At 46.2% G+C, this 14286-nt stretch overlaps 1 protein-coding gene across 2 annotated transcripts in view; it reads right to left on the reverse strand.

The window, feature by feature from the left end:
- LOC139267485 (dynein axonemal heavy chain 8-like) overlaps nt 1-14286 on the reverse strand; it is a 2569686-nt gene that overhangs the window by 242762 nt on the left and 2312638 nt on the right. For both annotated transcript variants that reach the window (XM_070885867.1, XM_070885866.1), the window contains one exon: nt 5916-6043. In XM_070885867.1, the coding sequence (XP_070741968.1) occupies nt 5916-6043 (128 nt within the window). The remainder of the gene's footprint in view (nt 1-5915; nt 6044-14286) is intronic.

The raw sequence follows: 14286 nt of genomic DNA on the forward strand, positions 1-14286 counted from the left end.
TGGAGGACTTTTAAGGAGCTCTTTCATAGTGCTCAACAAAAATATATTCCAGTGAAAAAGAAGGCGGTAAGAGAAGGGATAACCAGCCGTGGATATCCAAGGAAATAAAGGAGAGTATCAAATTAAAAACCAATGCATATAAGGTGGCCAAGGTTAGTGGGAAACTAGAAGATTGGGAAAATTTTAAACAACAGCAAAGAATGACTAAGAAAGCAACAAAGAAAGGAAAGATAGATTACGAGGGTAAACTTGCGCAAAACATAAAAACAGATAGTAAAAGCTTTTACCGATATATAAAACGGAAAAGAGTGACTAAAGTAAATGTTGGTCCCTTAGAAGATGAGAAGGGGGATTTAATAATGGGAAATGTGGAAATGGCTGAGACCTTAAATAATTATTTTGCTTCGTTCTTCACAGTGGAAGACACAAAAACCATGCCAAAAATTGCTGGTCACAGGAATGTGGGAAGGAAGGACCTTGAGACAATCACTATCACTAGGGGGGTAGTGCTGGACAGGCTAATGGGACTCAAGGTAGACAAGTCCCCTGGTCCTGATGGAATGCATCCCAGGGTATTAAAAGAGATGGCAGAAGTAAAAGCAGATGCATTAGTTATAATCTACCAAAATTCTCTGGACTCTGGAGAGGTACTAGCGGATTGGAAAGCAGCTAATGTAACGCCTCTGTTTAAAAAAGGGGGCAGACAAAAGGCAGGTAACTATAGGCTGGTTAGTTTAACATCAGTAGTGGGGAAAATGCTTGAAACTATCATTAAGGAAGAAATAGCGGGACATCTAGATAGGAATAGTGCAATCAAGCAGACGCAGCATGAATTCATGAAGGGGAAATCATGTTTAACTAATTTACTGAAATTCTTTGAGGATATAACGAGCATGGTGGATAGAGGTGTACCGATGGATGTGGTGTATTTAGATTTCCAAAAGGCATTCGATAAGGTGCCACACAAAAGGTTACTGCAGAAGATAAAGGTTCGCGGAGTCAGAGGAAATGTATTAGCATGGATAGAGAATTGGTTGGATAACAGAAAGCAGAGAGTCGGGATAAATGGGTCCTTTTCGGGTTGGAAATCAGTGGTTAGTGGTGTGCCACAGGGATCGGTGCTGGGACCACAACTGTTTACAATATACATAGATGACCTGGAAGAGGGGACAGAGTGTAGTGTAACAAAATTTGCAGATGACACAAAGATTAGTGGGAAAGCGGGTTGTGTAGAGGACACAGAGAGGCTGCAAAGAGATTTAGATAGGTTAAGCGAATGGGCTAAGGTTTGTCAGATGGAATACAATGTCGGAAAATGTGAGGTCATCCACCTTGGAAAAAAAAACAGTTAAAGGGAATATTATTTGAATGGGTAGAAATATCAACATGCTGCGCTGCAGAGGGACCTGGGGGTCCTTGTGCATTAATCCCAAGGAGTTAGTTTGCAGGTGCAGCAGGTAATCAGGAAGGCAAATGGAATGTTGGCCTTCATTGCGAGAGGGATGGAGTACAAAAGCAGCGAGGTCCTGCTGCAACTGTACAGGGTATTGGTGAGGCCGCACCTGGAGTACTGCATGCAGTTTTAATCACCTTACTTAAGGAAGGATATACTAGCTTTGGAGGGGGTACAGAGACGATTCACTAGGCTGATTCCGGAGATGAGGGGGTTACCTTATGATGATAGATTGAGTAGACTGGGTCTTTACTCGTTGGAGTTCAGAAGGATGAGGGGTGATCTTATAGAAACATTTAAAATAATGAAAGAGATAGACAAGATAGAGGCAGAGAGGTTGTTTCCACTGGTCGGGGAGACTAGAACTAGGGGGCACAGCCTCAAAATACCGGGGAGCCAATTTAGGACCGAGTTGAGAGGGAATTTCTTCTCCCAGAGGGTTGTGAATCTGTGAAATTCTCCGCCCAAGGAAGCAGTTGAGGTTAGCTCATTGAATGTTTTCAAGTCACGGATAGATAGATTTTTAACCAATAAGGAAATTAAGGGTTTTGGGGAGTGGGCGGGTAAGTGGAGCTGAGTCCACGGCCAGATCAGCCATGATCTTGTTGAATGGCGGAGCAGGCTCGAGGGGCTAGATCGCCTACTCCTGTTCCTAATTCTTATGTTCTTATGTTCTTATGTTCTTCTTCGATTCCGAGGGACTGCCTATGATGATGAAGTACTTTTTAAATATGGTGAGGATTTCTGACTCTACCACTCTTTCAGATAGTGAATTCCAAACCCCCAGCACCCTCTTGGTGAAGAAATCGCCCCTCTAAACTGTTATGTCTGTAATGCACTTATGAATGACTCCATGAGGCAATGTGTTGTACTCAAACTGTAGTGACCTTGGTCCTTTATTTGTAACTCCAGAGTGACGCACAAGCATGGTGGGCAGCCTTTTATACTGGCCCCTGCACACCAATGCAGGTGATCCTCAGGTCTCCCACCGCAGTGCCCTCTGGTGGACAGCCTCTGCCATGGGGCAGGAAACCCCGGTCTCCACCAGTTGCACCCTCTAGTGGTGTCAGCGTAGTATATACACAGTGTAAACCTGATTGATAGTACATCAGGTAACAAGTCTCCATCTTATGCAACTGTACAGTGACTACACAGAGAGTATATCTATCGTCTGCAAATGTAACATAAATCTTCTAGCAATTACTTTAAATCTATGCCCCATGGTTGTTGACTCCTCACTGAAGGAAATAGCTCCTTTTATATCCACTCTCATAATTTAATACACCTCAATCAGGTGTTCCCTCAAAGAAAACAACCACAGCCTAACCAATCTTTTCTCATAGCTAATATTCTCCAGTCCAGGCAAAATCCTTTTAAATCTCCTCTGTCATCATCATAGGAAATCCCTCAAAACGAGGATGACTTGCTTCCATGCCAAAAAGGGATAAGTTCACAGGTGTTTCAATGAAGGACCTAATATTCCAGGCCCCGAACTACATCCTGAAGGATTGCAGATGCCTGTGCGTGGATTTTTTTAACGTGTGGTAGCCGTTGCACACCAGCCACCACATGGGCTTGACAGAGCTAGGTCTTGGTCCAGTGGCAAGGTTTAACCAAGACGACTGGAGCCCAGTTCTACTGCATGGATCTAGCGCGCAGACATATTGCAGTGTGGGCTGGCCTATTCTGCCCCTGGGCTCTCGCCCCTTCTGGGCCCCAAACTCACGCCTCTCCTGGGTCCCAATCATGTCCCTCCATGAACTCTTGCCGCTCCTTCGCCACGACCTTGCTGCTCCTTCGACCCGATATTGCCGCTTCAGCTGTATCTGCCCGCACTCCAATTTGCGACCTAAATTTGGGTGACGTCAAATCCAGTCGCCTTCTTCACAGCCGTCGCCCTCCTGCAGTAGCATGCGCTGCTCCCTGCAGTGGCTTGCCACTGCACATTGCTCGCTCCAATGTCCCATCAGACCATCAGCAGGCCGGGGCCATCAGAGGGGGCAACGTGTGGTGGCCCAGCCCAGAAATCGGCGTGGTCTCGGCCTGCAAGACTCACTCATACACACTCATTCACACACACACACTCACTTATTCACACACACACTCACTCACACACACATACACACACACACACACACACACACAGACACACACACACACACACAGTCACACACACTCACTCATACACATTCACTCACACACTCACAAACACTCCTACACACACAGTCACACACACTCACTCATGAACATTCTGCGCATTATTCTCCTCCATACCCTCTCTCGTGCAAAGGGTATGGAGGAGAATAATCTGTCCTGTAATGTGGTGCCGCAGTACTCCAGCTGTGGCCTAACTAATGTTTTGTACAATTTAAGCATAACCTCATATGCTATGCCTCAGCTAACAAAGGCAAGTATTTGTATGCCTTCTTAACCACCTTATCTACCTGGCCTGCTATCTTCAGGGATCTGTGGATGTGCATTTCTAAGAGGCGGTAATGGGGTGGTAAGGCCTTTCCGACCGGGGTCAGGCAGATGGGCCGACCCATCAGACATTGCCCCCAGGCCGGGGGCTGTGGAAACGGGTTTCAACAAAATCAACAAAAATATCGACATAAGTAACTTTTAACTAAATTTTTCCTAGAATTTTATGACAATACATAGCAAGTTATAAAAATAATAAATAAAACCAAAACCAAACCTAATTCTATTCACTGACTCCATTGAAGTCAGCTTCAGAGAGGTAAGGCTTAATCCTCAGGGAAAAGCACCAAAGCTGCCTGACTCCCATAATAAAACACATTATACAACAATGCTTAATACAGGCCGACTTTAATTCTGCCTCCCCAGTTTGTGTTTCTCTCTTTCTTTCTCCCCAATTTGTGTTTCTCTCCACAGTTTGGGATAGAAATTACATAGTGCCCTGTTCTCCTTTTGATAGAGGTCTTCAAAATTATAAGAGGTCTCAACAGAGTCGATAGAGAGAAATTGTTCCCATTGGCAGAAGGGTCGAGTACCAGAGGACACAGATTTGAGGTGATTTGCAGCAGAACCAAATGTGACATGAGGAAAAACTTTTTAATGCAGCGAGTGGTTAGGATCTGGAATGCACTGCCTGAAGGGGTGGTGGAAGCAGATTCAATTGTGGCTTTCATGTGATTTGGATATTACCTGAAGAAAAATAAATTGTAGGGCTACGGGGAAAGGACGGGAGAGTTGAACTAGCTCAAGTGATCTTATAGAGAGCCGGCATGGGCTTGACGGAATGAATGGCCTCCTTCTGTGCTGTAACCATTCTCTCGCTCCCCAGTTTGTGATTCTACCATTCACCCTCCCGGTTTGTGTTTCTCTACCCCAGTTGTGTTTTTCTTTCTCTCCCTCCCCAGTTCAGTTCTCTCTCTCCTTCCCCTATTTGTGTTTCTCACTCTATTCCTCCCTCAGTTTGTGTTTCTCTCTCTTTCTCCTTCCCCAGTTTGTGTTTCTCTTTCTCTCCTTCCCCAGTTTGTGTTTCTCTCTCTCTCCTTCTCCACTTTGTGTTTCTCACTTTGTTCCTCCCTCAGTTTGTGTTTTCCTCGCTCTCTCCTTCTCCAGTTTGTGTTTCTCACTCTCTCCTTCTCTCTGTGTTTGTCTCTCTCTCCCTCCCCAATTTGTGTTGCTTTCTCTCTCCCTCACCTAACTTGTGTTTTTCTCCCTCTCCATCCCCGGTTTGAGGCATCATCCTCAAAACCGGTAGTGAAGTGGAGTGTTCTGAACCTCAGGGAGACCAGCAACGCCCAGATAATGCTGGTTGTTTGCAAGCCATTATGGCTGGGTAGTGCACATGTGTAAATCGCGCTAACATGGGCTTACATGGAATCACCAGCAGCAACTCTCGGGAGACCAATTGCCCATTCCGGTATATTCCCCATCACAGTGCGAGGGTTGGGACTCCTAGCGGGAGCTAGGAAACCACCATTGGGGATCAAAGGAATGGTCCTTGCCAGTCAGGTCAGTGGTTGGGAAAGGGTCAGGGGGACACCGCAGTCAGGGAAGGGGAGGGAAGCTTGAGGCAAGTGAGGCCCATGGTTTCTTGTGAAGCCTGGAGGACCACTCCAGTTTTTCCTGGTCCACAAGGAAACAAGAAATTAAAAATCACTTCATTTTCTGGGACTCTTCTGGCTTGAGATCCGTTAGCCACTAGGTTTACTGGCAATTCCGGCACTGGGCAGGACTGTTGTGATTTTTAGTTTAAATGGTGTTGGGGTCCTATTGAATTTTATGACCCCAATTATAATGTATTCATGAAGTCCCACCTGCCTGCAGGCACTGAACAGAGCGCAGTTAAAATTGCACAGGTGAGGAGTGCATCAGGAATGCAGCGGTAAGTACTCTGCCGCGATTTTAACCTGTTCCTGTCGGGCGAGCAGGGTTTAAATCAGGAATCTGGAATCTTCAATGTTACTGACAAGCAGTGAGCAGCTCTTGCCTGGCGATTTGTGATTTAAACTCCTTGCACTGGTCTGTCCATCTGGTTTTCTCCCCACTCAGACCGTCTATCAGTGCTGACGCAGCTTCCATCTTTCTTCGACATGATTCTGCATCTTCCAATAGATCCTGAAAAATAAAAAATAGCTTCAATTCAGTTACACTTCCTCAGCTCTCTGGATGCCAGCTACGCACCGAGAGGGTGAATTTCTGTGTTTCCCTAATCATCCACCAAAGGGGATGATCGGGACAACCCCCACAGAAATTCAACTTTGCAACTTTAGGAACACTGAAAAAGCTTTTCTTCTGTTTTTTTGCCTTTATCTATTGAGCCTCTACCTATCTCTGTAACTTTCTCCAGCCCTACAACCCTCCGAGATCTTTGCTCTCCTCCAATTCTCTGCGCATTGCCGATTTCCTTTGCTCCACCACTGGTGGCCGTGCCTTCAACTGCCTGGGCCCTAGGCTCTGGAATTCCTTCCCTAAACCTCTCTCCCTCTCTCCTTCTTTAAGTCACTCCTTAAACCAAACTTTTGGTCCCCTGTCCTAATATCTTTTTATGTGACTTGGTGTCCAATTTGTTCTGAGAATGCTCCTCTGAAGCATCTTTGGACGTTTTACGATATGAATGCAAATTTCTGTTGTTGTTCATATGTGATTTTTAAAGTGAAAGACATTGGTGCTGGAAGGTTCATTAAAACTATTGGACAGGATTGCTGATATGTGTTCCTGACTCCTGAAGCTCCATTTGAGGAGGCAAATTCATAAAATCTTCCTGCAACTTCTGCCAAATGAGCTCCATGTGATAAATATTTGAATAACCTTCTGATGAAAATATTTCCTCTAATTTATCCCTTTCTATTTTCTAATGATATTTCTTAAAAGAAAGACTTGGGGCTAGAACCTCCACTTTTGAGCTTATCGCCCAAAAATAGGGGTTATTTCCGGCATGGGCATTAAAAAAGGGTTTTCAGATCGCCGGTTTCTCGCCCATTCTCAAAACACCTAGTCTCCATTTTTGAAAATGGGCGTTACTGCGAGCGATATCAAATGGGCGGTAGCGTTACATTTTTTTGACCTCCTGCCGTGAAGTGTGGCCGTCCTTAGCAACGGCATGGCAACGCTCGATTCCCGTGATTCTGGAGGTCAAGGGTCAGCATGACATGCGCAGAAGAGGAGACAGAGAGAGAGGGAGCTCAGAGGGACTGAAGGTATAGCTGGGTGTGTTGTGGCTGCTTTGGGAGGAAGGAGGGAGACTTTAGAGATTCACAGCATGTCGACAAACAAAAAGTAGGTGTTACCAGCCACATATTTGACCGAATTTGCCTGAAAATGGAGGGCGAGGAGGAGGCATCACAGCACGCTGTGGAGACTGATACTGGAGAGAGCAGTGAGATGGGAGAGGAGCACATTGGAGGCCGCAAAAGAGCCAGGATGTTCTCGGACGAGGCTAATTATTCTCTCCTGCAGTATAATGTGGATAAATGTGAGGTTATCCACTTTGGTGGTAAAAACAGAGAGACAGATTATTATCTGAATGGTGACAGGTTAGGAAAAGGGGAGGTGCAACGAGACCTGGGTGTCATGGTACATCAGTCATTGAAGGGTGGCATGCAGGTACAGCAGGCGATTAAGAAAGCAAATGGCATGTTGGCCTTCATAGCGAGGGGATTTGAGTACAGAGGCAGGGAGGTGTTACTACAATTGTACAGGGCCTTGGTGAGGCCACACCTGGAGTATTGTGTTCAGTTTTGGTCTCCTAACTTGAGGAAGGACATTCTTGCTATTGAGGGAGTGCAGCGAAGGTTCACCAGTCTGATTCCCGGGATAGCAAGACTGACATATCAAGAAAGACTGGATCAACTGGGCTTGTATTCACTGGAGTTCAGAAGAATGAGAAGGAATCTCATAGAAACGTTTAAAATTCTGACGGGTTTAGACAGGTTAGATGCAGGAAGAATGTTCCCAATGTTGTGGAAGTCCAGAACCAGGGGTCACAGTCTGAGGATAAGGGGTGAGCCATTTAGGACCGAGATGAGGAGAAACTTCTTTACCCAGTGAGTGGTGAACCTGTGGAATTCTCTACCACAGGAAGTTGTTGAGGCCAATTCACTAAATATATTCAAAAAGGAATTAGATGTAATCCTTACTACTAGGGGGATCAAGGGGTATAGCGAGAAAGCAGGAATGGGGTACAGAAGTTACATGTTCAGCCATGAACTCATTGAATGGCGGTGCAGGCTCGAAGGGCCGAATTGCCTACTCCTGCACCTATTTTCTATGTTTCTATGTTTCTATCTCTATGTTTTACTAGGAGGTCAAGTTACGCTGGTGTGATTTGACACAGGGAGGGTGTGGGAAGCCCACCCCAAAGGCCTACCAGAGGATAGGGACTGAGATAGCAGAGGTGGTCACGTTGGCGACCAATGAGGTGTGTGAGGGCAACTAATGCCACAAACGATGGAAAGACCTTGTGGGATCTGCAAGTGTAAATATTACATTGATCTACATGTACTTCTGTGTTTATATAATTTGATTTGTAACAGTCATGAGTGACTATCAGCAGATGTGAGGTCTTGCACTTTTCCCAGGAATGTTCTGCTCAAAGCCTGCGGTCACGGTGTATGTCTTTAGGTAAAGAATGATAATAATCATAATCATGATTACATCTGTCGGTTATGTGTTGTATCGGCGTCTGTGACAGTACCTAGCAATGATGTCACGCAATGATCTCATGCCATGTCGTCCTGTCACGTTTTACAGAAGAAGCTGTCGACGATGAGGTCCGTGCAGAGGCGAACGGGTGGGGGGCCACCAGTCCCCAGCTACATCACTGAGATGGAGGAGTGAGTGCTCGCACTCGTGGGGAAGCACCCCCACGGACTCATCTGCAGACCCTGAACTGATGCCACGTGAGTAAAGCTCACACCATTGCGTGATGTAAAGTCAATAGATGTCACACCAACTCATATCCGAACAATCATATATGATGGATGATTTCAAAAAGTGTCATAGAAATAATGCTGGCCGAATGAAAATCATTGCAAAACACAATGTGTTGATGGTCATGAAATGTGATGTCTGCAATGATTTTGAGAGCAGTGGTGCTTTTGTCATGCATATGTATAGCGCTGGACTCACCTTGTCACCCTGCACCCCCTTCTCCTCTAATAACCTCATTTGTGTTTTGCAGCTCAGCCAGCAGCGCAGCCCCAGGAAAGGCCACAGCGGCCAGAATGTGGGGGCACGGGGCAGGACGATCCTACTACATCTGGTGCTGAGGAACTCCGATTGTCGCCCGTCAATCCGCTGGGCCTGTTCTCGACGGATGAGAGCGCGGACTTCGAAGAACCTGCATCGCCACGCTCCAGAAGCCATTCCACCCCAATGCCATCCTAGTGGTCCTCCGGTCATTGCCGCCTGCATTCTGGAGGTGCAGGCCCCAAGCACCTCTCCACAAGTCATCCCATTTGTCTCCAGGATGGCGCCGACCCCGCGGAGGCCTCGTGGACGCAGCAGGTCTGTTCAATGAGCGCAACATGACAGTTGAGAGATGGTACAGTTTCCAGGAGGACTGTAGACATTAGTGACCAGCTCATCGAAGCATTGGGGGGCATATCCCGACACCTGGCCACCATGACCGAGTACATTCCATGCATGGCTGAGTCCCTGGATGCGATAGCCAGGAACACTGCCTCCACAGGCCTCCCAGTAGTCCCCGAGCATGGCACCACCACTGCAAACGACAGATGAGAGCAAGGACCAAGATCCTGCTTCTGCATCAGAGAATGTTGCCCCCTCGGCACCCCCCGCTCCCGTACCCGTCCAACCAACGCATCTGCCTTCATCCCCCCCAATGAGGCACCGCCTGAGGAGCTCCTCGGCCAGGAGCCGTGGAGCGAGGAGGGGAAGGGGTAGAGGTTGGGAGAAGAAGGAGAAGGGGGGAAGGAAAGTGAGGTGCATGTGCGCAGGTGATGGCTGTGTTATATCTCCATCTGGGTGTATGCAATTTGTTGCAATGTATGGTGGCTGGGAGCCAGGCTCCTGCTTTGCCTTTGTATTCTGTGTTGGTGGACATGTTGAACATGTGATTTATGTCAAGGGTGGAAAAAGTGGGGTGTGGGCAGTGGTTGGGTGTTATTGGCTGTGATATTTATGATTTCAGATCAATGTTGGTATTAAACTTTTGAAGATAACCATTGTCTCAGATAGCTGGACCATTACACACTGGTGATTCCTTACCATGAAAGGGTTAAATACAACTTAACATCAATCAATGTAAACTTTAACTGGCACCAAGGTGATGGGCACCATCGATGACTGAGCTGCACACACCCAGCTGTGTGTCAGCGTTGTCACTCATATCAGCGCTCTTTCAGGCAAATCTTTCTGATATCAGCTCCTCATGTAAGAGTGGGATTTAGCAAATGCCAACCACACTGCTGGCGTCCGTTCTGATTGGTTCCACTTTCTTTGGGCGGTTTTATCAGCGAGCGATATTGTGGGCGATATGTGTGCGAGGTGGTGAAATTGACAATGGCCGATTCCATGGCCGCTACTTTGGGTAAATATGCTCTTTACGACAAAAAACAGTGGGCGGGCGTTAATATTGAATCTCGGCATTAATTCCGTGCAGAAAGTAACGCTGGCCGATATTATGGGCGTTGAATTCACCCATTCTGCTGATTCCGCCCCAAAAAAGTGGCCAGAAGGTCATATTTATTCTCAGCGTTAAGCCCATTGGGAAAATAACGCTCGGCGATAAGTCTCCTAAAAAGCCCGTCAGTTTCCATTTTGTGCCAAAATGGACGATATATCGAGGTTATCCGTCATTTCAGTGGTAAAATAGGCGTTAATTGGACGTTAAGCATACAAAGGAAGTGGAGGTTCTAGCCCTTGGATTTATATCGCGCCTTTCATGACCACCGTACGTCTCAAGGCGCTTTACACTCAGTGAAGTACTTTTGGAATGTAGTCACTGTTGTAATGTGGGAAATGCGACAGCCAACTTGCGGACAGCAAACTCCCACAAACAGCAACGTGATAATGACCAGATAATCTGCTTTTGTTACGTTAATATAGGATAAACAGAGTAAACTGCTTGAACTGTCCCAAAGTCTCCTCTTTAAATAACTACGAATGAGAAAAGCAATGGTACAAAATTATAACAAAAATGTGCCTGCTTTAAAATATTACTAATAACAGAAGTAAATATTGAATATTTCACGGGGAAACTAATTTGAAGAACATTGTACTAATTTATTTCAACACAACTTAATATGTAAAACATAAAACAGATGTAAATTCAGCTGAAAGTTTTGAAGTTGACAATAGATTGAAATGCTGCTGAAAGCTATGCAGCAGAGCGAGCACACATTTTTAAACTTTAAATAACAGTCTGCACTATACAAGCCATTCAGATTTCTTTTCATGAAGCAGTTGCATGCAAGAAAATACAATGGAACTTTTGTCATTACAAACCTGGACATCAGTTAACAGCCATTATTAAAGCAACATGAAGGCTAAGCCACATCATCGGTCTTTCATGCACAGCATACATTTTAAATGACTGGTGTAGTAGAGATAGGTTTCATATCAGTATTCATAAAGATGACTTATAACGTTGGTGCCCCCATTTTCTCTTGTTCTATATGATACAATTTCTGTGAAGGACTACGTATACATTGTGGTTCCTGTGCATCACTCTCGCCATCATCCTTCTTGATACATAGAAACAGAGAAACATAGAAAATAGGTGCAGGAGTAGGCCATTTGGCCCTTAAACCCGCACCACCATTCAATATGATCATGGCCGATCATGCAACTTCAGTACCCCATTCCTGCTTTCTCTCCATACCCCTTGATCCCTTTAGCCGTAAGGGCCACAACTAACTCCCTTTTGAATATATCTAACGAACTGGCCTCAACAACTCTCCGCGGTAGAGAATTCCACAGGTTCACAACTCTCTGAGAAAAGAAGTTTTGCATCTTGGTCCCAAATGGCTTACCCCTTACCCTTAGAATGTGACCCCTAGTTCTGGAACTCCCCAACATCGGGAACATTCTTGCTGCATCTAACCTGTCCAATCCCATCAGAATTTTATATGTGTCTATGAGATCCCTCTGATTCATCTAAATTCCAGTGAATATAAGCCTAGCCGATCCAGTATTTCTTCATATGTCAGTCCTGCCGATCCCGGGAATCAATCTGGTGAACCTTCATTGCACTCCCTCAATAGCAAGAATGTCCTTCCTCAGATTAGGAGACCAAAACTATACACAATATTCAAGGTGTGGCCTCACCAATTGAAGTAAGACCTCCCTGCTCCTATACTCAAATCCTCTCACAATGAAGTTAAAGCACATGGGATTGGGGGTAGTGTGCTGACGTGGATTGAGAACTGGTTGTCAGACAGGAAGCAAAGAGTAGGAGTAAATGGGTACTTTTCAGAATGGCAGGCAGTGACTAGTGGGGTACCGCAAGGTTCTGTGCTGGGGCCCCAGCTGTTTACATTGTACATTAATGATTTAGACGAGGGGATAAAATGTAGTATCTCCAAATTTGCGGATGACACTAAATTGGGTGGCAGTGTGAGCTGCGAGGAGGATGCTATGAGGCTGCAGAGTGACTTGGATAGGTTAGGTGAGTGGGCAAATGCGTGGCAGATGAAGTATAATGTGGATAAATGTGAGGTTATCCACTTTGGTGGTAAAAACAGAGAGACAGACTATTATCTGAATGGTGACAGATTAGGAAAAGGGAAGGTGCAAAGAGACCTGGGTGTCATGGTACATCAGTCATTGAAGGCTGGCATGCAGGTACAGCAGGCAGTTAAGAAAGCAAATGGCATGTTGGCCTTCATAGCGAGGGGATTTGAGTACAGGGGCAGGGAGGTGTTGCTACAATTGTACAGGGCCTTGGTGAGGCCACACCTGGAGTATTGTGTACAGTTTTGGTCTCCTAACTTGAGGAAGGACATTCTTGCTATTGAGGGAGTGCAGCGAAGATTCACCAGACTGATTCCCAGGATGGTGGGACTGACCTATCAAGAAAGACTTGATCAACTGGGCTTGTATTCACTGGAGTTCAGAAGAGTGAGAGGGGACCTCATAGAAACGTTTAAAATTCTGACGGGTTTGGACAGGTTGGATGCAGGAAGAATGTTCCCAATGTTGGGGAAGTCCAGAACCAGGGGTCACAGTCTAAGGATAAGGGGTAAGCCATTTAGGACCGAGATGAGGAGAAACTTCTTCACCCAGAGAGTCCTCACAGGAGGTGTTGGGTGGGGGGTGGGGGGTAGTTTCTAGTGCTGTTGAGGAGGGTTTAAACTAATTTGGCAGGGGGATAGGCACCAGGATGTAGCATTAGAAATGATAAACAAGGTGCACAAAGGATTGGGAGAGACAGATAGCACTAGAGTAAGAAATACTACGGTATTAGGTGGGGTCCAACAAAGAGAGAATACTAGAATGCCTAGGTTAGGTTTACAGTGCATGTATGTGAATACACAAAGTGTGGTAAATAGGTTGGTGAGCTGCAGGTGCAAATAGGCACATGGGAATATGATGTTGTGACAATAACAGAGACCTGACCCAAAAAAGGGCAGGATTGGGTACTAAATATTCCTGGATACAAGAGGCTGGATTTTCGGCTTTGCTAATTTCGGGATGGTAGGGCAGTAAACTTCGAGCCCGGCAACAGTTTGCGTCTCAGTCAGCAAAATTCGGCAGCTGGGCCCTGAGTGTGGGGTGGAGTGCTAAGGGCGGCATTGCACACCTCTCTTAGGGCGCTAGGCTGGCTGAGCATGCGAAAATCCAGAGCTAAACAGCCAGCCTCGGAACACTCCAAGAGAGGCCTAGGGAGAAAAAAAACCCTGAAAAAAACACACCAGAAGTATTCCCAATAAATAACTCACGCAACCACAATATAAATCGCAAAAAAAAAACAATCACACTTACCTGAGGTCGGCATTACTTACCTCACTGCAGTCACTACACTTTGGACCACCTGCTTTCACAGCACAGTGCTCTATGAAGCACTACAGATCGGGTGGGAGCCAAAAATCGAGCCGGTTTCACAACCAATGGCATTGCATTCCAGCTCGCCTCTTCCGGGTGGTTATGCTCTGCGCCCTGCCAAAACTGGCCCCGAAAACCCCAGCGGAGTGCTGAAATCTGGCCACCTGCCCGGAAGAGCTTACCCTCGCCATTGCCGCCCCTCCTGGATGAAAACAGAGGCGGCAGCAAGCCAAAAATTCAGCCCAAGGTGTTCAGGAAAGACAGGGAAGGAAGGAATGGAGGTGGGGTGCAGTATTGATTGAAGAGAATATTACAGTGCTGGTAAGAGATTCCTGGAGGGGCCAAGGACAGAA

Source organism: Pristiophorus japonicus, chromosome 7 (genome assembly GCF_044704955.1).
Source record: "Pristiophorus japonicus isolate sPriJap1 chromosome 7, sPriJap1.hap1, whole genome shotgun sequence".
Lineage (NCBI taxonomy): Eukaryota > Metazoa > Chordata > Chondrichthyes > Pristiophoridae > Pristiophorus > Pristiophorus japonicus.